At 44.6% G+C, this 25,052-nt stretch overlaps 1 protein-coding gene across 2 annotated transcripts in view; it reads right to left on the minus strand.

The window, feature by feature from the left end:
• LOC135398819 (focal adhesion kinase 1-like) overlaps nt 1-25,052 on the minus strand; it is a 52,669-nt gene that overhangs the window by 10,539 nt on the left and 17,078 nt on the right. The window contains exons 2-22 of one of the 2 annotated variants that reach the window (XM_064630319.1): nt 20,757-20,985; nt 17,079-17,254; nt 15,779-15,866; nt 15,568-15,644; nt 14,387-14,504; nt 14,185-14,325; nt 14,030-14,107; nt 13,354-13,458; nt 13,148-13,259; nt 11,747-11,776; nt 10,928-11,008; nt 10,789-10,839; nt 9,801-9,898; nt 8,910-8,997; nt 8,709-8,809; nt 7,198-7,313; nt 6,033-6,223; nt 4,659-4,863; nt 3,591-3,670; nt 3,441-3,472; nt 1,247-1,420 (exon numbers count right to left, since the gene is read on the minus strand). In XM_064630319.1, the coding sequence (XP_064486389.1) occupies nt 1,247-1,420; nt 3,441-3,472; nt 3,591-3,670; nt 4,659-4,863; nt 6,033-6,223; nt 7,198-7,313; nt 8,709-8,809; nt 8,910-8,997; nt 9,801-9,898; nt 10,789-10,839; nt 10,928-11,008; nt 11,747-11,776; nt 13,148-13,259; nt 13,354-13,458; nt 14,030-14,107; nt 14,185-14,325; nt 14,387-14,504; nt 15,568-15,644; nt 15,779-15,866; nt 17,079-17,254; nt 20,757-20,985 (2,371 nt within the window). The remainder of the gene's footprint in view (nt 1-1,246; nt 1,421-3,440; nt 3,473-3,590; nt 3,671-4,658; nt 4,864-6,032; nt 6,224-7,197; nt 7,314-8,708; nt 8,810-8,909; nt 8,998-9,800; nt 9,899-10,788; nt 10,840-10,927; nt 11,009-11,746; nt 11,777-13,147; nt 13,260-13,353; nt 13,459-14,029; nt 14,108-14,184; nt 14,326-14,386; nt 14,505-15,567; nt 15,645-15,778; nt 15,867-17,078; nt 17,255-20,756; nt 20,986-25,052) is intronic. The other variant, XM_064630320.1, reaches the window with a different exon arrangement.

Here is a 25,052-nt window from a genome sequence, read left to right on the forward strand (position 1 = left end):
AAATTTGAGGAATAAGGATTTTTAGTATACCTAACTGCCTTTCAACACTTTCAATACACCCTGCTTTTACATTTCGCCCACTAGTATATTTCAGAGATCGTACTAAAAGTAATAAAAGTCCTCAGTGCAAGGGTAACACGAAAAGGACAAAGATAAGACAGGGCACTGGACTGACAAACAATCTTTATTATATCCTAGCGCAGAGGCTTTTTTTTATTGCTTTTAGTATAAACTAGCAAACAGCCCAATTTTTAACTCTATTCAGAGATCATTCTTGTTGTCTAACAGTGCTCTACTGCTACCTTAATAAGGCTTCGAGCCTAAAATTTGGAATACACATTTGTCCAGTAAAGTCACGGCCAAAAATTTATGTAACACCCTCATTTTCTCCAGAGGGGCAACCTGGTGGCGGCAGATGGAAGTGGGAGCGTGCACTCGTTTAAAGGGGTGAAAGAGGCAGAGCCGTTTATAGGGAGAGTTTGGCCATTAGGAGGAGCCTAACTTAAAGCGCGTCATGCAACGTCACGGCTGAACGACCTCCCTCGCCGTGCTCTATTGTTGTCCCGTCGTCAGCTGGTCGCAGACGCCATATTGATGCTGATCGTTGTTTACAATCCATGGAGAGAAGACATGCGCGAACTTCTTGCTTCGAAAGCCTTTCGTCCTTGAACTCTTTCAGTTCGGCACCAAAGCCCCCCTTATCACTGGCGCGAGCGGGTCATAATCCGGTTATTCCTGTAGATTACATTCGGCGCGACCGCGAAGCTGTGGACCAGCTGGAGGACAGCATCAATATAGGCGCGGACTAGACGGCTGATGAGTGGATTCCGCTCGGATTCAGGCTTTTTGGGCGGCGCAACGACGACTCTGACGTCAAAATAGGCTCCACCCACGAGGCGGCAAAAGATCAAAGAATGGCCAAACTCTCCCTATAAATGGCTCTGGAAAGAGGACGCCAGTAGTGCCCCACAGTGGCGGTTTTGGCGCCGCGATGCCTCGCCACCGGGAATGAGGTGCTGCTCTGCAGAAAGTGAGGGTGCTCCCATGTTACGCAAAAGTTTGTCCACTGTTGCACAACCACTCCGTAAAGAACCACACGAAAAAAAAAAAAAGAAAAGAAAAGGAAAAGAAAAGCACACGTATGGTGATTTAATGCGTATGTGGGGCATCCGACCTGTGAGGCAAGGCTGGCCCTTCGCGGAGCTGATGCGCCCCCCAGAGGAGGCGACCCGAGGAGATTTTGTACCGTGAAAGTGTTGGTGGGAGATGCAGGAGCCACATAGGCCCACGCAGGCGGAAGACTGCTGTCGTTCTCCCGCAGGATCTGCGCCAGGACCTCCGGCGTCTGTGCGACTATGTAAGTGCCCACCGTGGGCGGCGGAGTTGGGGTGCAGCTGCGGTCGACGGGTTGTCGAGAAGGCTGCAAGGAGGCGTAAGTCACTCGTACGGTTCTTCGTTTTTCGGGGTTTCTTTTGTGATTTTTCGAATTCGGGAGGGAAAAAAAAGCGGGCGATATTTACGCGCGAGAATTCGAGGAGAAATCGGGCGGTGTGATCTCTGTCCGATACGTCACCGGGGAATTTTCGGGTGAAACGAAAGGCATACACAGCTGTGACACGGGGGCACGGAGTAAGAAGACTAGGAGATGACACTGCCCATAGAAGCAAGCGCCGGCGCGCGACCAGATAGTGTCACGTTGGGGAAGAGAAAAAAAGGCAGTTGCTGACTTTACGCGACAGATGGCACGGCGGCACTGTCTTCCATTTTGCGCTTATACATGGAAGGCTATGGGGAACAAATGCTTTTCGCGAGTCATACGGCAGCCTCTACGAACGAAGACAAACTGATGAACGTGAACGATGTTTGCCTTGGCAATAAAGGTTGCGCTTGTCAACTACATAGCGCTTCCTGTTCAGCGAAAAAAACAGAAAACAATTTCATTCTCTTGCCTCTCGGTTCTGTTGAGCAGACGACAGGAGCACGATGGTCGAGTAAGCGTTTCATCTTCTTCTTCTTTTCTAGCGTTTAATTCACGTGCTTTCACGTGTTTTAGTCACGCCGCCAGACAAGGGACATTATCACGTGACCGCATGTTTCGAAAATTATGCGTCCTCGTGCAACAGATGGCACTGCGGGCCGGGCCGCGGAGCGCGCGCTCCTCGTAGATTCTCTGGTCGCGGGAGAGAGTGAAGTTTCATCTCCTAGTCTTCTTACTCCGTGCACGGGGGTGAGAAACAATAATCTTTATATTTCCGCTCGGAACTGGGATCGTGAGGTTCACAAAAGGCTCGTCTTTGACTCCTGCAGGGAGGGGATCATAAACGGAGGACAAATAGGTTGTCACGAACAGCCTTCTTTGCTGACGTTATGATTCACTTTTCCGACGGTTTACCGAGAACGACAAGTTGAAGGACCGCAAGGATTTCGGGTAGATATCGGGTCTTACCTCGAATTCTTGAAAATTTGTTCGGGGGGGGGGGGGAATTTTCGTGAAATATCGGGTTGAACTCCAAAAACGAAGAACCAATCAGTCACTCAGATGTTGTTCCTATTCTCATGACATACACTTTCTAATACACAGTAGCGAATCGAATAATGTCGAATACCACGCGCAAGTGTGTGCTTATTGCTGAATAGTGAGCAAAAGTTTGCGTTGAAACCAGGTGCTCAGTTGCGGTTTGTGAGACTCTGACTGCAAACTATGTCCACACCAGGAAACTCAAACTTGCCATCACTTGTAAGGGCAAAAGTTTGCACAACCCCTCTAAATGTTACCTCTAATTTGTGTTTCACGTATGTCATTGATGAATACATTTGTACTAGAATTGTCCTGAAAATTGTAATTCTGGGCGGGAATCTAGTACCCAGACATAACGTAGTCAACTGTGTGATGAAATCCCTCTTTCTATGGTGTCGTAGCTGGTCCAGCTAAAGCTCAAAACAATTAAACCTCCCTGGCAACATGTGCTAAAATATTTCTCAAAAGTGTGCAATTTTCAGTGATCCCTCAAATCACACTTTTACACCATGCCTGCAACTCTGCAGCTCTGGCAGAAGTGTAAACTAGGCTTCGCCTGACGCTTGGAGACATGAGGCGAAGCCAACTTGCATATTCAAGTCCGCAAGCACAAAAGTGTGAAGTAAGCTTCACCTAACACTCAGAGGCATGAGGTGAAGCCACCTTGCAAGATATATTTGAGTCGTAGAAATGTAAAGTAGGCTTCGCCAAACGCTCAGAGGCATGAGTTGAAGCCAGCTTGCAGAATTTCGAATATCTTCCGAGTATTCGATAAAACGTTATTCGGTTCGAATACGAATAGCGCGGTACTGTTATTCGGTACAAACATCGAATATTTCGAATATTCGCCCAGCCCTACTATTTTTCTGTAATTTTCGAAGCCTCACAATATACATCTTTCCTCACTTTAAATATGTCTCACCTTAGGTGGCGGTTCATCAGAACCTGACGATCCTGGAAGTCAGAGACAATACTTATTACAAACACATCTGTAGTAGGAAGTTAAAGGACATTTATTTATTTATTTTTTTTTTCAATGAGAGATTTAGAAGGTGCTGCCCCGAAAGCTTACCCCAGGACATGGCTTGGACCCTTCGGTTTTCCCTGCGCATGGTTTCTTCCAGTTGCCTTCGTTCATCGGCCAGTATTTCACTGAAAACGTAATTAAGAACCATATTCAGTTCCTCACAAATTCCCAGAGAACTTGAAGGCGCTCGGAGTTTGGGATTATGGCAACGGACCCTTTTCATCAAAAATGCCTCTTTCTCGCGTTGCGTCGGAGAGTGGTTGAAACAAATGTGCCTGGAAGCAGCTCGTGAGACATGACATCCAATTCAATTCAATTTATTGACACCCAAAAATCCCTGTAGGTGGAGCGGGGTATAACATGCGTAAGAAACAATAATATACACAATAGCTAACTAAGAACAACATAAACAAGATGCAAAAACGCAAGATATAAAATGTCATGACAAGATGACATGAGTGCTGCCATATGTTTTGTGGGGCAATGTACGACAGGCTGCTTGTAATTGAGCCTCACGCTTTTCAGTCTTTTGTGCTGCCTAAGATAACTGAAAGCACCTGATGAGAATTAATTCACAATCCATATTGACTCCCAGAATTACTGCACTTTACCTGCCCCTAAACATGGCATGGGAGAGGGGTTGCATTAATTATGTAATGAAAAAAATTGGATTCGTTCTGAGGTCGGTCGGTCGCTCTGCGGTACTAGTAGAGCTGTACGAATATTCAGATTTTTTTCAAAGACTGAAGCGAATAATTTCATATTAGATTCGAATTTCGGATTGAAAGAGTGTCTCTTTCAAACTGGATATGTTTGACTAGTTCTGAAGCTGCGTTCGTAAGCCTGAAAAAACTGCGAGGGAACGCATATGGAACAAAGTACGAATATTCAGAGTTTTTTCAAATACTGAAGCGAATAATTTCATATTAGATTCGAATTTCGGATTGAAAGAGTGTCACTTTCAAACTGAATATGTTCGAATAGTTCTGAAGCTGTGTTCATAAGCCTGAACACACTACGAGGGAACGCGTATGCAACAAAGTAAGTCTTCTTTTTCCTGTTGAATGCATCAGGAAGTAAACTCAAGCACTGTATTGCACGAGAGAGACTTACGTCAAGACCTGCTTGATTTCCTGAAAGCTGGGTCGCTTGGAAGGCTCGTATGACCAGCACTGGGACATGAGACTATACAGGCGAGGAGGACAATTGGGAGGCAAAGGAAGACGTTCGCCGTCCTCAATCCGTCCAATCACGTCATTATTCTTCACACCTTGAAATGGCTTGATACCCAGCATCAAGATTTCCCACATGCACACTCCTGCAATGATGCGATGACAAATATGTCACCAACACAGACAAAAATCAGATTACCAACACCGCCTGCACACTCACTGCACTTTCCTCAGTTAACATTGAAAAAAAAAAAAAAAGCCTAATCTTGTTCAATCCTGTCCCAGGCCATTCACAATTTCAGTGATGTCACTCCAGGCCAAACTGTTCAATTTGAGACAGTGCAACTTACTCCAACATACCTCATTTGAAACTAAAGTGGCACTTTACTAGGTGCAGAGTTTTCCTACGAGAACAAAAATGGCAGTTGAGCAGATTTGCCCAACGATAAAACCGACTTGCGTCACCCCAGTACTTCGCATTAGACTGAAAGATTCCATCTTATCACGCTTTGATTAATTGGATGTTCCCTGATGCCCTGGTTCCCCTTTTAGAGAAAACTGATTCAATATTCATTCAGGAACAACTACAGGTTTTCCCGCTGATTTTAATCCAAGCGCCATCGCAATTAATCCATGTGCCATGCAAACTTTATGGGGCATGGATTAATTTAGCTGGCACTTGGATTAAAATCGCCGGGAAAACCTGTAGTAAAGCTGGCATAGGGTTCTTCGTTTTCAGGTTTTATGATTTTTCAAGTTCGGGAGCGAAAACTCGGGTGCTTTTTACACACGAGAATTCGGACGCTATGATCTCTGTTTCATACGTCACCGGGGGCATTTTCGGGTGAAACGAAAGGCATATGAAACGAGCCACTGCCTTGACACAAGGACAAGAAACAAGGATCGTTATACTTCCGCTCGGAACGGTGGCAGTGGATGGTCGCAATATTCAGACACTTGTCCGAGCTCCATAAAAGCTCGTCTTTGACTCCTGCAGGAGGGGATCATAAAAGGAGGACAAATAGGTTGTCACAAATAGCTCTCTTTGCTGACGTTATGATCCACTTTTCCGACGTTTAACCAAGAACGACAAGCTGAAGCACCGCGAGGATTTCGGGTAGATATCGGGTTTAACCCGCATTCTTGAAAACTGGTTCTGGGGGGGTAACTATCGTGAAAAATCAGGTTTAGCCCTAAAACGAAGAACCCTAGGCTTGCAGAGTCTAGAATTTCAGCCATATCAGCATCATGCAGTCACGTATCCGAAGCAACAATCTCACGAAATAAGTTGGTCAGATTGACTTTTGCAGCGTACCAAACATCCAAACATCACTGGCTGTTGTGAAGCGACGGAAGTTAATGGATTCGGGAGCCATCCACTTGATGGGAAGCTTGCCCTTGGATGCCTTGTAGTAGGAGTGATCCTCCACCCAGCGAGACAGCCCAAAGTCGCCAAGCTTCACACAGTCGTGCGACGACACCAATACGTTACGAGCAGCTATGTCCCTGAAAGAAGCAATCGTCCCGCGTCATCCTAACAACCTCGTATACGGGTCATTCCCTGCAGACAGTCTTGCTGAGACAACATTTCAGCAGTGCACTACTGTAAAAGCTCCTTTTTTGCCATGGAACTACAGTCGCCGACCGATTTTTCGGACCCCGATTTTTCGGACCCCGATTTTTCGGACATGCTCGATTAGTCGGACTCGTTTGCGGAACGGCCGCGGGTCTCATAGAGTTGATGTATGAGAACGTCCAGAATTTCGGACGCCGTGCAGCTCCGTCGCTCGATATTTCGGGCTCTGTTTGCCCAACCAGCGAATTTCTCTCTTGGGGTGACGGAAAATACTGGTATCATCCGAAATTCGTATCGAAAGAAATCAACCAACTAAAATATTGAGGCAAAATAATAGGCAGTGGTGATTGTTCATTTTCCATTCCTCTGAGTAGAAGAGGTCTGTTGTAGCGCCTTTGCGTCTTCGTTTTTTGCCAACGGGCCAGCACGCGCTCTCCGCCCGCGAGTCGCGCGACGGCGCTGTAAAGCGAGCTTCACCTAAAGCACGCATGCGTTAGGTGAAGCCGACTTACGGACTTGATGACGGCGGTGCCTCTGACAGTGTACATTGGCGAAACGTCGCTTCGGGAAATCGAAGCTGATGTTATCAGACAGAGTTGGAAGCGCGTTGGGAATGCATCGACAATTTTTTCCAGCCCACTAGTGCTTAGTAAAGTTTATTTTGAAGCGAAATTCGTTTTTTTGGACGTCTTTTTGGCCGAGTCCGAAAAATCGGACGGCGACTGTACTTTTCTGTTTTTTTTTTTTTTTTTTTTGTTCGTGCCCATGCTGTTTTTGATTGATACTAGGCTGAGTACGTTCCGGGGAACATGGCACACGAAAACCTAAGCCATACTGATGAAATAAACTTCAAACAAACATTCTAGTGAGCTTGGTCATACAAGATATAAAACACACCGCTTACCTATGAACAAACTTCTTGCTTTCCAAGTACGACAGGGCTGTGCTTAGCTGACACGCGTACGATATGAGTGTGGCCAGATCTAATCTGTGCTTATTACTTTGCAAGTACGCCCGCATCTGAAAGGAGCAGGAGACCCTTGTTGTAGGTCTCAGCAGCGAGCACTTTCATACTAGAGTCACTAAATAGGGAGCAGAGTAGAGACACTGAGCCACGCCGGCGAGCGAGACCGCCATCTTGGGTCCGGCGTGACTGCGTCGCCTAGCAACGGGACGCCAATCTCCCCCTTCTTCGCCCGAGAACAGCGCGCAGTCGAGCCAGCTCACAACTGAGGAAACCGGTTTTTGATGGAGGGGACTCAAAATGGGCGGCGCATTCTTGGAAGGAGAAACCACGTGACACGACCGGCCCAATCGCGGACACCGAACGGCGGCTCCGGCGCGGAAAAGGAATGTGATACTCTGTACCCCTATTTAGTGACTATACATACAACCCCCCTGAGTCATTCTGCAAGCATGTGTGAAGTGTCTTGAGAGGCAGCTCATTTCTCATTGGATAAGGGATGTGTTGCATCACAGGACTCCCGAGGCGATCCTTAAACGCGTGGAGGGACCCGTGATGCAAATGCCTCTTGCTACAGCCAAAAAACGGAGCTTTACCACATAGCATGCTCCTAGCCAACCATATTCCCGAACGACAACATTCTCTCCCATGATTTGATGAAAACGGGGGGGGGGGGGTAAGCATATGTGTGCACACATGGGTGTACGCCATTTTTGTGGTAATTATGAACTGCATAATGCCACAAAAATGGTGTACGTCCCCGTTTTCAGCAAACCAGGGGAAAGAACGATGTCAGTCGGGACGATGGTTGGCTAGGAGCGTGCTATGTGGTGAAACTCATTTTTAAGAGTGTATGCAATAAACTGACTGATTTCTATCAGGAATATTTCCCACATTCGTTGTGATGACAACTCCAATATTGAGGTCAGCTCCAAACTTCATGTGCATACTCAAAACATTACTGCAAAAATTATTGCAAATGCACTTAATTTTTCCCCGACCAACATGCTTGTTTTCTGACGGTATATCTCATCTTGCACGCACAGTTTGGTATGCAGAATGACTCACCTATACTATGTTTATAAAATAACTGTGTTGAAAACAACAAATTCACATTAGTTACACAAAGGCATCTTTATTTGTACTCTCAATGTGAGACAGCAGTAGTTAACCAAATTTTTGTTTGTTTGCAACTGAAGTTAAAATTTGTGCTACAGAATTCACTTTACTCTTGAGAAATGAAATAAAAAAATAAAAATCAAGGACGCCATCATCCTCATATCACATCCAAACTGTGCACATGTTCTCTAGATCCCAAATTACTCAATGATGTACCGAGTAATCAGCCAGCTCACATAATGTAACGTTCATATACAAAAAATTGCATTTCACATTACCCATGGTATCACGTGAACAAAACATGAATAACAAGCAAACGCTAAGTCCCTTACTTCACCATGTTTTGCCAGCTCCATGACGATCCAAATTGGTGAGTCCGAGCAGATACCAATGAGTTTAATTATGTGTGGGTGGTCAAACTGCTGCATAATATCTGTTCAGGAGAACACAAGTGAAGAAAATATATTGGGTGCACAGCCTGCAAAAATGTTATTATGCACACGCTCAGAAAGCTCACAGATTATTTTGCTCACAGGCTTCTTCGAGGAATTTTTCCCCCATGGCATTTTCTGTTTCAACCTTGCACGTCTTTATAGCCACTGGAATGACTTGGCTGTCAGACTGTAATGGAAACACAGAAAGATGGCTTATGCTGAAGCTTTATCAATTTGAACTTGTGTAACTAGAAAATAGTTTAATTGATACAATCTGAAATACAGGTTAATGCTAACTCTGTTAATTTGAGCCCCGCCAATTTAAAATATTTCTAACTTGGAACCCTGTTAATTTGTAATATTTGTCACTTCAAAATTCTTTTAATTCTAATTTAATTTTAATTTAAAATTCTAGTATTGCTTGATTCAAACTCAAGGTAAAAAAAAAAAGGAATATGATGAAAATTAGAACTCTGCTAATTTGACACTCTGGTTAATTAGAACTGTGTTAATCAAAATACACGTATGTGGTCAATTCAGATTTAGAGTAACTGAAGGATACAATTATTCAATGGATAGCCACAGGGGTAGTATTATTAATTACAGTTCACTTAATGTTGCTTAATTCAAAGTTACATTTCCAAGTTAATACTAGAGAATAAAACCTGTGACAGGGAGCAAAGGAACACAACCAATGCACCATGTGTATTGCGATGTAGGTATACTAGCTCGCCTGCACCCTAGCACTTTCGTCGTTGATAGTTCCAAGTTAATTTGAAATTGAGTTAATTTGAAATGGTGCAAACTAAGAAGATCTTGCTGTCTTTTGCAGATATGCATATGATATCTTTTTACAAGAAAATGGAACACACTGCACATTCGAATGCTAATGTGCTGTATGCATGAAATCAGTATGTCTGTGCTAGACAATACTATAAGAAAGTACTACTATGAAATGTGCAGCATATACCTATAAGATGCACAACCTACCTTCATAAGGTAGGTGCCCTTATGAACATCACCAAACTGCCCTTCACCAATTATGTCACCTAGCGTTATGCTAGAACGACACAGTTCATAATCTTTGGCTGGAAAAAACAAGGCTTATGAGGCACAGAGTACAACTGAATCTCATTAATGTAATGTGTATAGGGTGTGTAGTGCACAATAACATGAACAAAACAGATATGTACATCAAACACCACACTGAGCAACAGGTGCAGAAAGTCGCCACAAAGAGCAGTGTTCTGATTAACTAATTAGCTAAAGAGCAGCCTAATTAATTGTAAACTGCAAAAATAATTGATGTAGTCAACTGAAACTATAAGTTAAACATGCAAAATTGTGTGCCAAATCAAAACTGCGCTACTCCCACCGCTGTGACCTTCCTCTAAAGATAATTAGGAAAAGAAGCTACCTATTAATGTACCTTTTTCACAACTACATATGCGCACGTGCTGCCACCTTGGAGCGCCGGGCAAGGTTATCTCCGTATTCGATAGATGGCACTGGATGGGGCAGACGGGAGTGGGGGCCAGTGGGGACACCGCACTAACTCATCGGTTCCACTTCTAGACCAGTTTAGGTCCTTTTTGCTATACCCACGTGCGTTTGTTTTGGCGCGTGCTGAGGGTGGTTTGGTGGAGAGCCACGAGGATACGACGCAAGTGTGAAAAAGGCCCATTGCCTTATTAGATAACTGACTAAATAAATTAAATAAACAACACTGCTACAATGTACAGGTGGTCACAGAAGTGCATTTGACAAGTCTGCATACTGTGCGTGGCAGTATTCTAGAACAGGCCTATTAATTGGAACCTGCACCCTTAGTAACAAATTAGCTAATTAACCAAAATATATGCTGCTAATCACAAATAGTCGGCTGGGGAATCACTTCTATGACTCATTATCTGGAACTATTAACATATGCATACATTAATTAGTATTGAATTATGCTGCATAATTACATTGCACTTACTTGCTGGTGTAGAATAGTCACCATCTTCATCAACGATCTCTGCATAGTCCTCTAAAATGCAAATGAGGAAGAGTTTAGCGCACATAATCTCTGTAAATTCCGCATCCTACACATGAACTTTGCAAGTGCTTTGTGTTACCTGAAAATGCTCGTTTGCTATCAGACGGAGCAATTTTCTTTTTGGCAGTGGTTCCTTGCCTATATTTTGGTGGATGGGCATCTGAGGGAAGGAAATGATTCAAGTTGGGTTCCGTCCGTGCTTTAACAATGTGTATATCCATCCCATGTGCAGCTTAGTTGGTGGTTACCGTGATTAGCAGTCTCTAAATTAAGATACTGCTCATGATGTGCTTGTTGCAAAACACGTGTGCATGCATAATGAGATTATTGCAATTTATAATCCTATTACACATTATCCTCTTTTGAATTTATTACATTCTTTATCACCAGTTTACCATTTATCGTGTACTTCTTCTTTTACACTAAAACTGTACTGGTTTGAGGCATGTCGAGTGTGACTCATGCACAATTTGCCCTTCGTGTGCAGGCAAGAATGTGATTAATCGGGCTGCCACATTTTCCTGATAACCATTATGCTGTACTGTAATGAAGGGAGAAATATATTTTTTTGCTTTTTGTTTCCTTTGCAAGATATATAAAGCATTGCTATCACAAAAAGTTTGGGACCAGCTAAAGACAAAACACCACCTCAAGTGAACAAAAAAACATGGACTTGTTACGAAATCAGACAGAAATTCATTTGACATCACTTTGAATCATGCATGAGAAAACCACGACTCCACAACATGAAGCTGATCTAGTTGCAAAACTTGAATGCAAAGAAACATTGCACTTTGTTTTTTGACTCAAAGTAACATTGCATTTACATGGCAGAGACACAAGGCACATTTACACTGTGTGCAGACAGGAGACATTTAGCATGTAAAGCAAGACGAACCTGTAGGAGCAACAGGCTCTTCTGCAGCTTCTAGTACAGAACAAAGCTCAGCGTTAGACAAACTGCATTGTTAGTTGCCACAAACAAGAGAGCATGCCATGTCTTCACAAGTATATATAGGGCCTGACTTTTTCGGGTTTTATTTTTGGCCAAATTCGGGGGGTAAAAATCGGGTGATATTATTCATTTGAAAATTCGGGCGTATTCGGGTTAAATTCCGTTACGGCATATTCTGTCGTCAGGAATTCGGGTGCATTCAGGTGATTTTTATTTGTTTCATAAAAATTTGTCTTAACATGGAGCTAATGTTTAGCAATGTTATCAAACTTTATTTTAATGCACGCTTATGAGTGTGCCACGCGACCCGGATGTTTTCGGGTAGATTCGGGTTAAACCCGAATTTTACAGATTTCGTTCGGGGGGTAAATATCGGGCGGATACGGGTTTAACCCTAAAAAGTCAGGCCCTAAGTATATATTGCACAACACATAACAATTAATTTACCTACTGACTGAAATTATTAACACACAAAGTCATTATTAGTAGGGTGCCATTGCTGTGAGGATTGGGCAAGTAATCTTAGTAGGGTACTATGTAGTACTAATTTTACTTACGTAGTGGTCATATTGAACTAGAGTGGAACGTGAGACACATACAAAGGTTAGTGTGCAGCAGCTAGTACTATTAACCTATCAGCTAATTAATAGCTGAACCTTGTCATGGTGAGGTGCTCAGAAATATTGATAAACAGCCGTTGACCCATTTGTAACAAAATGTAACTTGACAACCTCACAGAACTGACACCATTGACATAATTTTCTGCTAGATTTACCATGTCAGTCAAAACTCAGCTAGAACTGGCTACGTTTCTTTTCTTCCTTTTTTTTTTTCATGGTCGGCAACATTCCAGGACTTTCTTTCAGTTCGCAATGCTAGTGTGTGCTGCCAAAAGCAATGACACTGAACTTTGTGAACATATACCGGCAACATTTAAACGGTATCAAACTTTATGCTATGCAGTAGAAAGTGCAGCAATCCGATGGTAAAGTAAGTGGATGCAGAAAGCCCAGGTTGGGAGCAGATATTTCGAACATGAGGTTATTGTCGGTGCTATGTAATATTGCTTAACACAGACAGAAACACTGTAACAGTATTGTGTCGTCTTTTTATCTACCCGGCACCGTTTTTTTTTAAAAAACGATTTTAAAGTTTAAAGTCGGCTATGTGTCGGCTACATAGTCATCATGAGCACCAATCCAGTCGGGTACATGGGTAACGAGGCATCGCCCTGAGCCATTTAACCGCAATTTTACTAGCCAATAAAAAATATTTAGCATTTCTTGTATTGTACGCAGCACTGCTATGTATCTCACAATAATGACAACATGAACAGCAGAATACCCTTTCTGTTCCAAAAAGTAGCCTGCGTGCCATGAACAAGCCGACAGTAGCCATCAACAAGGTCCGCTATGCTTTCGGCGACAATAAGGGATGAACAGGATATGCTTAGTACCTGGAAAAAACAGAACAACACTTTCCTCATGGATTTTCTGTCTCGAAACGAGATTAATGTAAGCATGCCACGAGAGAAAATGAGCTTTCGTCACCTCTGTTGCTCCCGCAATTTTTAGCTGCAACACTGGCTTTGGACTGTTGTCGTTTACAATGGTTTGAATGCTTTGGACTTGTTGAAAGCTTGTGACATGATTCAACTGAAAAAAAGAGATGGCAACTGTGGCATAAACCTATCCACACTCGACATTCCTTATCTGAAGAGTAAAAACCGCAACTAGTGTAACCACAGGGGGGAAAAAAAGTGGGAAGACTAAGGATGTTTGACGTTTCGAGCGGACGCTCTTCATCAGAAAAATGGGAAACAGAAAGCTAGTATCGGAGGATGTTGAACACGCTGCCCAGCCCGCCAGGGGGCTGCACGTGACCGTGTTAACTAGGGCAGCATGCGTAACACCGGTCGACAGTTAATTAGAAGCCTGAAAAACCAGTCTTTTGTTTAGGCCCATTAGATGGGTAGTGCTCAGATAATGTATGATGCGACTCTCTTCCCGTTTTCGCGCATTTGCGAAGTAGAAACCAGAGCGGAGAACAACAACAACGCGAATGTTATCAATAATTTGGCCGAGACTCGAGAAATGTTTAGAAACCAAGATTATCGGTGGTTGCCGATACCTTCAGAAATTTGTAAATGTACGAGTCGACGTTCTTTTAATGTTCTGATTGCTTATCTGAGCTCGTCTTACTGAGCCCCCACACACACGTGCTTACCTGTCCATTACGATCAGTGAGGTATCCTATTCCAAGCTCCTGGTTGATTACAAGTTCTACTGGCACGCTCCATCCAGTCTGAGATAAGATACCAGTGATACTGAACTGAGACCGTATCAAATCGAAAGGGGAGACGAAGATTTGGTCTTACTTACCCCCAGAGCGCACTGGAAAGTTTCCCGATCGAATGTAAGCACTTGCCGCACTTGGTCCAGATACCTGAACATGCACTGGCTTTCGGAGAGCTGGGAACATTTTTTGAACTGACCCTGTATAAGCTTCCGTATCGTCTTTGGCTGGAAACAGGGCAACGCAGATACAGTGACGGAAATGCAGCGTAAAGTGCTTTCACACTACCTTGTTTCCCGTTATGATATGTGCTGGAAGAAACTTGTGCATCCCTATTTCTCTTTCGATGAGCTCATAGTTCGATTTTTTATCCAGGGCTCCGTGTGTCATATCCTTGCAATACCTCCTATAACAGACACACAATAAACAGTTCCTATAAAGTTCACCACTCTTAAAGGAGTACAGAGGGCCATCCAAAAAAAAATTCAAATTAAGACATCTGATGAAAGTGTGTGTGTCATTATACCGAATAGCGCGAAAGGTTTTGATGTGTGCAATTTGTTTCCCAGAAAAAAACTCACATAAACATAGCTCCGCGCCTTCACCCTTAACTCGCCACTCCAGCGATAACGAGGATGAGGAGGTATGATGGCACGTCACCGATGACAGCATAAGGAGACTCGTTCTGGTTTGCCGGTCAGTGGGGGTCAGCGCCTTGTCCCTTTGCCGCCGTAAACCTGTTTTGCCAGTTCTCCCGGAGAATTGGGGATAGAAGGAGCGGCCGAAGCATTACCGAGCATGGAGAAAGGCTTTATCAGAACCCCGAACAGCCGAGTAGCAGACGACAGCGGAGTAGCAGACAACATTTCTCTAGGCCAATCAGCGAGCGTTCTCCTTATAGCGTCAGCGCGAGGTTCGAGGCAGATCACAGGCTAGTACTGCTGTTCACCGCCGTTGCGCACGGTCGCTTTTTGCGGCGTATTTTAAATTCAGTTTCTGCGATAATTATGACTCTGTGGTGTAAATTACTTCGTATGGTGCATCTTACTGGCAAACTTAACAGTTTTATAGGAAGAAAACTGGGTGTTAAAAATGACTTCTGTGCTACTTTAACATCCTTCTATTTAATGTATTAATTTTATTTTTCATTTCATTTGAAAGGCGCATTACACGTACTCACACACACATCCGCGTAAATACGAAGCTACAAATAACAAGAGAGAGGGTTTGGAGAGGGGGGAAAAAACGCAAAAACTGCTTGTTACGCCTGAAGGTTCTACTGTGTTTTATACCTCATATGGCTCACTTATCTTAACCCCCCCACAGGACATTGCCTTGACTTACACCTCCTTGTTACATTCCTTGCATTATTTGTTAGTATTCCATCTCATATATTATGTCCCTCCTCTTATATTAGTTTAGCTTATCTTACCCTGGAGAAAATGTAACTTCACTTTCATGCCACTTACCTAATTTCAATGCAACATAGTTGGATGGCCAAGTCTAGGTCTACATTTGAACACGTCAGTAAGTAGTCGTTCTTAACCTACAGATGAAAAAAAAAAAAAGAAAAGACAGAAGGAACTACTAAATAACAAAGTCCTTGCTGTTAAAACGTGTGAATCAACGGTTCTCCAAAGTGATTACAACAAACGCATGCTAGTAGCTGCATGTACTTACCTGTTCATAGAAATAGCAGAATGTTACTTTGTCTTTCTCAAAGAAGTCGTGCAAGTTGGACACCAGGTAGCGCACTCGTAGCTCAAACCTGGAACCAATGTGTCACAATAGTTCAAATTTGCAATATCCTTTACCATATCTGTTTTATGGTGTTATACCTAACAGGCAACAGTACCTTCTGTTGTGTTAATACTAGAGCTGTGCAAATAGCAAAATTTTCAAATGAAATCAAATTCAAATGATCGCAAAAAGACCAATTCATATATATATTTCAAATATCTCACTTAGGAAAATTTAATAACTTTGTGTTGTGTCAATTAGGGGAACTGCTGTTCCTGGTGGGTGAGCCTCCAGCCTTTCAGTCAGAATATATATATATAATATCACAAGAGAAAGAAACTTGTCTCCTTCAGGTACTGGAACACACATTACATTGCTGGGATGTGCACCCTCTAGTTTGTTTGTTTGCATTTGTGCTTTCTCTATTTTTGACAAGTTGCAAATATTTCACTCTATTACTGTATACAACTCTGGAAATTAGGAACACACTATATTGGAACCTATAAGTACAATGTATAGTGGGACCTATGATGACCAATAACGTAAGCATGGAAAACTTTCTCAATCACTTGTGGGAGTATGCTTTGTATGGACCGTGTTCATTTGCATCAGTGATGGTCAGTAGTTAACTACATGTAGTTAAACTACCTGATTGTAGTTAAAAAGTAGTTATCAACTACTTGCAGAAATGTAGTGTGCAACTACTAGTTAAGCTACTATTTCGAGTAGTGAACTACAGTAGTTAGGTTACTGCAGGCGCCAACTACTTCCGATTTTGCCACGAGCTTTACAGCACGATTGTGCTTCCTTGAGCTACTTGTTTGATGAGAAGTGCAGAGCAATTGTGCCGGCGATGTGTACTAAATCTTCTCTTTTATCACTTCTTGTGATTCATATTTAGGTGTTCAAGAACACTATAGAATGGGATTGGTGTTGATGGACAACGTTAAGTAGTTAGAGATGTAGTTAAAATACATTGCAGTAGTTATAGAAGTAGTTTTAACTACCTCCCCTGAAAAGTAGTTGAACTACTAGTTAAACTACTCCATCACAAAGTAGCTAGTAGTTATAGTTAAACTACTGTAGAAGTAGTTAGTGGCCATCACTGATTTGCATCAACAAATTTTTAAAGACACAACCATAAACATGAAAGGACAACACATGAGATGGACGAGACTTTTTTTCTCAACTGCTTCCATGTGTTGCTGGTTAAACAAGGGCATATAAATGGTGATCATACCGCCATTCCTCAAGACCGTGTTGCGGCATGTATTTCTCCGCAACTTGGAACATGGTGGTGTCCTGGTGAAGCCACTTCACCTCCTTTGTGGATAGGTTGTGAAGCCTTAGAGCGAGCAGGCACTCCAGTGGGAGTGCTTTCTCCGAGATGTGAGACGCTAATAGATGGATTATTCCCTGCGTTACAACGGGGAAGTTTATGAATAATTGTCTTTATTTATTTTGAAATGGAATTGGTGATGTGACACTGTGAGCAATTTCAAAAGATTTTACTGCGCAAAAAAGTAAAAATAAATAAAAAATTTTTGCAGACATCTTTTATTTATTTTTATTTGAACAGATTTAGCAAAACCTAGACAAAAACCATCTATACCGCAGCACATAACAATCACAATGTCCAACATTCGGTAATATCTCATCTTAAAGTGGCATTAGCATTCACACTTCAGGTGTGTACAATTATATTGAAGTATAATATATACATTTTTATCCATTACTATTTTTTTAATGTAAAAAAGGGAAAGCTACACAGATATCGTTTTTGCAGGTGGCCTCCACGGTCAGGCGGACATCCTTTCGAAGAGAGGACATAGCTAAAAAATGGCTAATTACCCAAAAGTTCATTAGTTAACTCTTTAGCTTTGCAAATGAGCCGAAACCAAAACAGAGCACCTCAGGAGCGCATAACCGGAAGCTTATCTGGGCCGCAAAGAGGTTGATCTGGCCAGCAGATCAGCACCTACTCCCATCATCTCCAAAGGACGTGGCCCTCTGACGTGGAATGAGTGCTGTGCTCTCTACGCTCCAGATTGGTGTGGTTTCGGTTCATTTGTATAGCCAAATTCGGTTATGGATATTTCATTTCGTTTTATTATTTTTCAAACATATATAGAGACACAAATTATAACAATGAAAAGATGGCTAACAAGCAAGCGAGACGGTGAAGTTGATGCATAATGTAAGACCCCAAGACTAGTGAACAAGAAGGGACAGACACAACACGAAGCCCCAATGTCTTTGAGACTTCGTGTTCTGTCCTATTCTCTGGGTTCTTCGTGTCGTGTTCCCTAGTCTCTGGGTTTTACATTATGCACAAATTATAACATAGGACTGCGAGGCCTTTGCCTATTTCAACACACGTGCACATTTCAGGATTTTTAGAAAATGGGAGGACTTTTGAACAAGGATTGCCTCCCATCCCGCTACCTTGCTCTTGCCTGGAATCCCCTAATTGAAGAGTTAATTAATTAATTTTAATTTGTCACCTTGTCGTTACACACTTTCTTCGAGAAGATGTTCGCCTGCCTGTATAACTCAACCCCAAAAACGACATCTATGCTGCTCCTATAGCTTTTTTATAAAAAAGTCTGTAAAGGATAAAAAATTTCCTGTATACAGGGTATCCAGCGAGACAATTTAATTGTTTAGAGTTTAATTTCATAATTGAATTTAGACAATTCAATTCTTGAAAATAGGTTTCGCTACATGAAAGTTTGAAACTATACTTGGGAAAAAGTTTTTCCCACACATTACGGCAGTTTGAATTCGTGTCACACATTAATTAAGGAAATTTTGTTAATTGAATTCACAAATTAACCAAGCAAAGGTAGCACTTTTCTTCATGAACTTAGAAGCCTATGGCCATAACACACTATTCCAATCAAAATCACAGTGTTTTCCCACAAGATTCCCTCACGTACGCTATCGCCTTTGCGTACGTAAGCGATAGCGTTGGTGGTTGTACGCACGCGCAAAATATAAAGAGAGCTTCGCGCACTGCACGGAACCACCGCGCTATCCCTTACGTACGCGAAGGCGATAGCGTACGTAAGGGATAGCGCTAGTAGTTCTACGCATGCGGAAGCAATAAGGGGAGCTCACGCATTGCGCTGAATTACCACGCTATCCCTCACGCACGCTATCGCCCTTGCGTACGTAACGGATACCGTTGGTGGTTGTACGCACGCGCAAAATATAAAGAGAGCTTCGCGCATTGCACAGAACCACCGCGCTATCCCTTACGTACGCGAAGGCGATAGCGTACGTAAGGGATAGCGCTGGTAGTTCTGCGCATGCGGAAGCAATAAGGGGAGCTTCACGCATTGCGCGGAACCACCACGCTATCCCTCACGTACGCTATCGCCTTTGCGTACGTAAGCGATAGCGTTGGTGGTCCTACGCACGCGCAAAATATAAAGAGAGCTTCGCGCATTGCACAGAACCACCGCGCTATCCCTTACGTACGCGAAGGCGATAGCGTACGTAAGGGATAGCGCTGGTAGTTCTGCGCATGCGGAAGCAATAAGGGGAGCTTCACGCATTGCGCGGAACCACCACGCTATCCCTCACGTACGCTATCGCCTTTGCGTACGTAAGCGATAGCGTTGGTGGTCCTACGCACGCGCAAAATATAAAGAGAGCTTCGCGCATTGCACAGAACCACCGCGCTATCCCTTACGTACGTGAAGGCGATGGCGTACGTAAGGGATAGCGCTGGTAGTTCTGCGCATGCGCAAACAATTATGAGAGCTTCGCGTATTGTGCGGAACCGCCACGCTATCCCTCACGTACGCTATCGCCTTTGCGTACGTAAGGGATAGCGTTGGTGGTTGTACGCACGCGCAAAATATAAAGAGAGCTTCGCACATTGCACAGAACCACCGCGCTATCCCTTACGTACGCGAAGGCGATAGCGTACGTAATGTTTTGGCAATAAGCAGAATCTTGATCAGAATGCCAGTGCTTGAAATTATTGGACGAGAATTCCCCAGAACCTGAAAAAAAAAAAGCGTTTCCCGCCTCTTGCGATCCCGTGCGTGTTTTTTTCGCGATCAACCAAACTGCTGGAGGCCCGCGAACAGCCAACCATTTCGCAGGAGGGAGGCGCGCGCGGGGGCGCCAGGTGCCACACGACTATATACCATCTGCTCGTGACTTTGCCTTAGAAATCTAAATGGCCAGTGGGTGGGTGGCTGGGTGCTGCGCGTATATATAAAAAGGCACAACATCAATAATAATAAAAGGGGAAGCCGTCGTTCCCCCCCAAGCAGCGTCCATATGAACTTGCCATGTCGACCACGTCCCCTGTCAACGTAGCAGGTATTACCTATAGACTCCAAGGAGACGTGTAAGAGATACGTCCAGATCTGCATGCATTCTACCATGTACAGGTTGGGACAAAAGTTTACGGAACACGCGAGCGGCACACTTTTTCTTCGGAAGTTCACCGTTTTGGAAGGGTGGAACAGAGCCACGGAACGGCTCTGGGGTGGAAGGGTGAAGGGCGACACACAGCGGTGGCTTCCACTTCCCAAGACACACCCAGGCGACACCGGAACTTCCACTGTGCGTCGCTATCGGCGCACCCTTCCACCCCTCCGAAACAGTGAACTCACCCGCCACTCGCCACCAGGGGCGGATCCAGACCCTCGGTTTCGGGGGGGGGGGGGGGGGCTTTCTTTGTCGGAGCGCGTAGTGGGGGAGGGGGAGAGGGAAATCCAATCAATAACTGACGTTTTGGGGGGCGATCGCCCCCCCCCCCCCCCCTGGATCCGCCACTGCTCGCCACTCGCGTGTTTCGTAAACTTTTGTCCCAACTTGTATAATAGATCTACAGGGCTAAAGAGCCGCCAGTACCTCACATCCAACATGGCCGTCGCGTCATATAATACAGACGTACCTTGACGTCCGTGGCATCGCCGCACTTGACAGCCTTGAAAGTGCCGTTGCAGAGGTACACTTTGAGCACGGATTTTGAGTCCATCGTGTCGTTGATTGAGGTGTGGGGTACCAGGAGTGGGCCCTCTGCAGTGGACGTCGCCACCGGAATGGCGGGTACCATTGGGGGTTTGCGGCCCCCCAATAAGGGCGAGCCCCGTTCGCGAGCGTCGCTGCTCTCATCCTGCAACCTGGCGAAAGAAAGATTGATTGATTGATTATGTGTTTAATGGGCCGAAAGAAAGAAACGTGCTGGTATCAGGTATCACCGTGGCCGTTCCAGAGGGGAGGACCTGGAGCTCCAAGAAACTCCTTAGTCGCAGGTTGGCATCATTTATACTCGGAGATTATCGGAATAATACGATAACATGATTCCTGCAGATCGTGCGCGTATCTGAGGTTTCGATTGTCGTCAATTCTATTGGTTGCGCGCTTTGCCCTGCCCTAGAAAAAAAATCCTGGGAACGCCCACGGGTACCGCACTGTAGCGTCCCCATGTACATTTGCCAAAAGGTCCTGGAAGGTAAACGTAAGGAGCAAGTCGAGTGCATCATTCACGAGCAGTTGCTTCGGTCCGTTCGCAGTCGGGTCATACAGGGATGGTTCCATCACCCCTCAAAATATGTTTCAGAAAGGTAACGAAAAGCCAGCAGATACGGGGGTCACACATACACGCACACGCAACTGAGATGAAAATTCTGTACATGTCACATGAGTCATCATAACCAGCGTTGTGAGATAATCACCTACACTCTTAAAAATGAACTTCACCACATAGCACGCACCTAGCCAACCATCATCCCGAATGACAACGTTCACGCCCCTGATTTGTTGAAAACGGGAGGCGGAGCCTATTCTGTGCCGTGCATAATTGACACAAAATAGGTCCTATGCTATGCTATGTGGTGAAGTTCAGAGTGTACATCCCACGTAAAACTAGAGGGACCATCCAATTATGTTGCCGGTGGCTTGGACCGAGTTCGAACATGCAACCTTGGTACGCGTTACCAAATGACCCACGTGGTTGAGCTGGTAACGGTCAATAATCCAGCAACATAGTGCCGACCATGCACTCTTAAAAATGAACTTCACCGCATAGCACGCTCCTAGCCAACCATTATCTCGAATGATATCGTTATCTGCGCTGATTTGTTGAAAGCGGGGGGCGTACGCCTTTTCTGTGACACTTATGCTGTTCATAATTGTCACAAAAAAGGCGTACGCCCCCCGTTTTCAACAAATCAGGGCAGATAACGATATCATTTGAGATGATGGTTGGCTAGGAGCGCGCTATGCGGTGAAGTTCATTTTTAAGAGTGTGGTACGAGTTGCCTGGAGACGGCCGCGAGAGATGGGTGTCGTGTGTTTTCAGCACGAACTCTCGGGTGAGCGACCATAGTGGACGTTGCTCTTGATCACGTCTGTCACGCGACGTAAAACGCTAAAATAGGACGCGTCATATAGCTCTTGAGAAACAATGCGGGCCATGAGAACGATCTCACGAAATAAAAACGTGTGCCCACACGGTGCAAATTGCTTCGCGCGCGGTTGTTCCCGCTGAGACTCAAGCGTACACTCTTAAAAATGAACTTCACCGCATAGCACGCTCCTAGCCAACCATCATCTCGAATGATATCGTAATCTGCCCTGATTTGTTGAAAGCGGGAGGCGTACGCCTTTTCTGTGACACTTATGCTGTTCATAATTGTCACAGAAAAGGCGTACGCCTCCCATTTTCAACAAATCAGGGCAGATAACGATATCATTCGAGATGATGGTTGGCTAGGAGCGTGCTATGAGGTGAAGTTCATTTTTAAGAGTTACTAAGAGTTTAAGTATTACTTTACCAGAAGGTGGACCCAGATCAATCTCCAGACGAAACGCAGTTGCTACCGCGGTTGCGTGAAACAATAGCTGCCCTTAGATGAGAAGGCCTATCTTAGCCACTCTCGCAATTACCCTTTAATTATCCCGCTAGGCGCCATTTTTTTCCCCCCTGTATTCCCGCATATTGCTTGCGTGCAAACTTTAAATCTTACGCAGACAATGTTGCTCTCTTTTGTCCCGCTTGAAGCGACGACCCCGACGGGAGGAACTCTGCTCTGGTGAGCTTGAGCATCGTGGGCTTTGGGGGGTGTCTCGAATAATTCGTAAAAACGGTACGTGACCTTCGTCTCACGCTTTTAAGTGTTCCTGATGGAAACTCATGTTGAATTCCAATGTCAGATTCGGAGCGCCTCCGGAGCAAGTTTTGTTGCTCCGCCGAGAGCAAGTCTGTTCGATTGGCAGATTGGGAACAGTTCTGGAGTCTTCCAATGGGAGCTTCAGAGCGGCATTGGAGTCAAGGTCGCTCAAGGGAGCAACCCAGACTGCTCCGCCAAAATAGGCAGATTCAACCGGAACTCTATGTGACGTTTCACTTGTCGCTTGTGCTTCCTATTTCCTGTCTTTGCTTCGCCAACATGGCCGCCTCGCAACGCGTCTTCGCCGTGACTAGTCTTTCGCGTCGTACGTTGGCGGTTTTGTTTCATGAAGGAAGGAATAAGTCAGACATTACAATGGCAACGTTAGGAGATTAGAATGACCTTGATGTTGCAAAACATGGCGTTATAATGGAACATGAGTACCTTCTTCCTTCGTCTGTGGCGGTCATCCACCAAGGGAAATTGGCCAGGGCTAAACTCCAAGTTGGGTGCAAGTGTCCCAGTCGCAGATTCGTATCACTTGCTCTAGGCCAGATCAAGCTGTTCCATTGCCGACTCTGCCACTTGCTCTGACTCTGCCATTGGAATTCAACATCAAACACCAGCGTAGCGGGCCGCTAAAGCAACCGCTCGCATCTCCAAGACTAGTATATACGGCACTGCGAATTCGGACCTTTTCCCAATATCCCGAGCGAAAAATTGTGCGTTGGATTCGAATTCTGAATCGAATATGGAGTTCTACCATCCAATTTAGAATCGAGGACATATCTCTTCCAAACCGAATATACTGGAATAGTTTCGCAGCTGCACCCGTTAAGGCCCAAAAACGCCACGAGAGAGGGCACGAAACAAAAGGAGCGCAACTTGATGCGAAGATCAGTATGCATGTCTCACTTGTTATTTGTGCTGTGTACTGCATGTGCGTTCTGTTCTGTTATTGAACTATTCCCTCCGGTATTAAAGTTACAATTCGCACAGCCCTACACTCCTAGTAATGAACTTCACCGCATAGCACGCTCCTAGTCAACCATCATCTCGAAAGATATCGTTATCTGCCCTGATTTGCTAAAAACGGGAGGCGTACGCCATTTTTGTGACAATTATGAACAGCATAAGTGCCACAAAAAAGGCGTACGCCTACCGTTTTGAACAAATAGCACGCACATACACTCTTAAAAATGAACTTCACCACATAGCACGCTCCTAGCCAACCACCATCCCGAATGACAACGTTCTCGCCCCTGATTTGTTGAAAACGGGAGGAGGAGCCTATTTTGTGCCGTGCATAATGGGCACAAAATAGGCTCCTCCTCCCGTTTTCAACAAATCTAGGGCGAGAACGTTGACATTCGGGGTGATGGTTGGCTAGGAGCGTGCTATGTGGTGAAGTTCATTTTTAAGAGTGTAGACTGTCCTCCTACCTGGACTGATATATATGAATGCCCTATAGTTCCCTTAGAAGTCGGCCCAGGACGCACATTCCCCCAGGGCGTGAGTCGTGACGTTGCCCACATACGTGAGGCCGACAACGGCAAGCCCTATCACCACCACCACCACCATCATTTTTACGAGTGTATTTTCGAAATATCGTCAGTTCGGAATCTTAGGCTTTGAAAACAACCTTCACCAGGTTCCTGAATTTTCCATCTTTCGATCATTTCGGGTTAAATGCCTCCTGGGTTGAACTCCACAATGCAACGTTCTATCGCGGGAACCCTAGGAAAACTACGGGCGCGTGGTACCGGCCAACAGGCTTTAACGACGCTATAACATCCTACGCCATGACGCTCGCCGTTTGCCGCGAAAGAAACAAAAACGCGACCCACGCGCACGAGGCTGACCGCAGAAGGTTGCGTAACTCAAGTCGTGCGACGAAGAACACGTATGCGGGTATGTCTGTGTACAGATATAGGGTGAGGCTTTTTCTTGGCATAACGCGTTTCGTAAATTTTTGGCATCAACGCGGGTGCTGTTTTTTCTAAACCGCAATACGGGGGGGAAATCACGTGTTATCGGATTAAAAGAAGAACGATCCTCTAATAAGCATTGCGCTA

The sequence above is a fragment of the Ornithodoros turicata genome, chromosome 6 (assembly GCF_037126465.1).
Source record: "Ornithodoros turicata isolate Travis chromosome 6, ASM3712646v1, whole genome shotgun sequence".
In the NCBI taxonomy this organism is placed as follows: Eukaryota; Metazoa; Arthropoda; class Arachnida; order Ixodida; family Argasidae; genus Ornithodoros; species Ornithodoros turicata.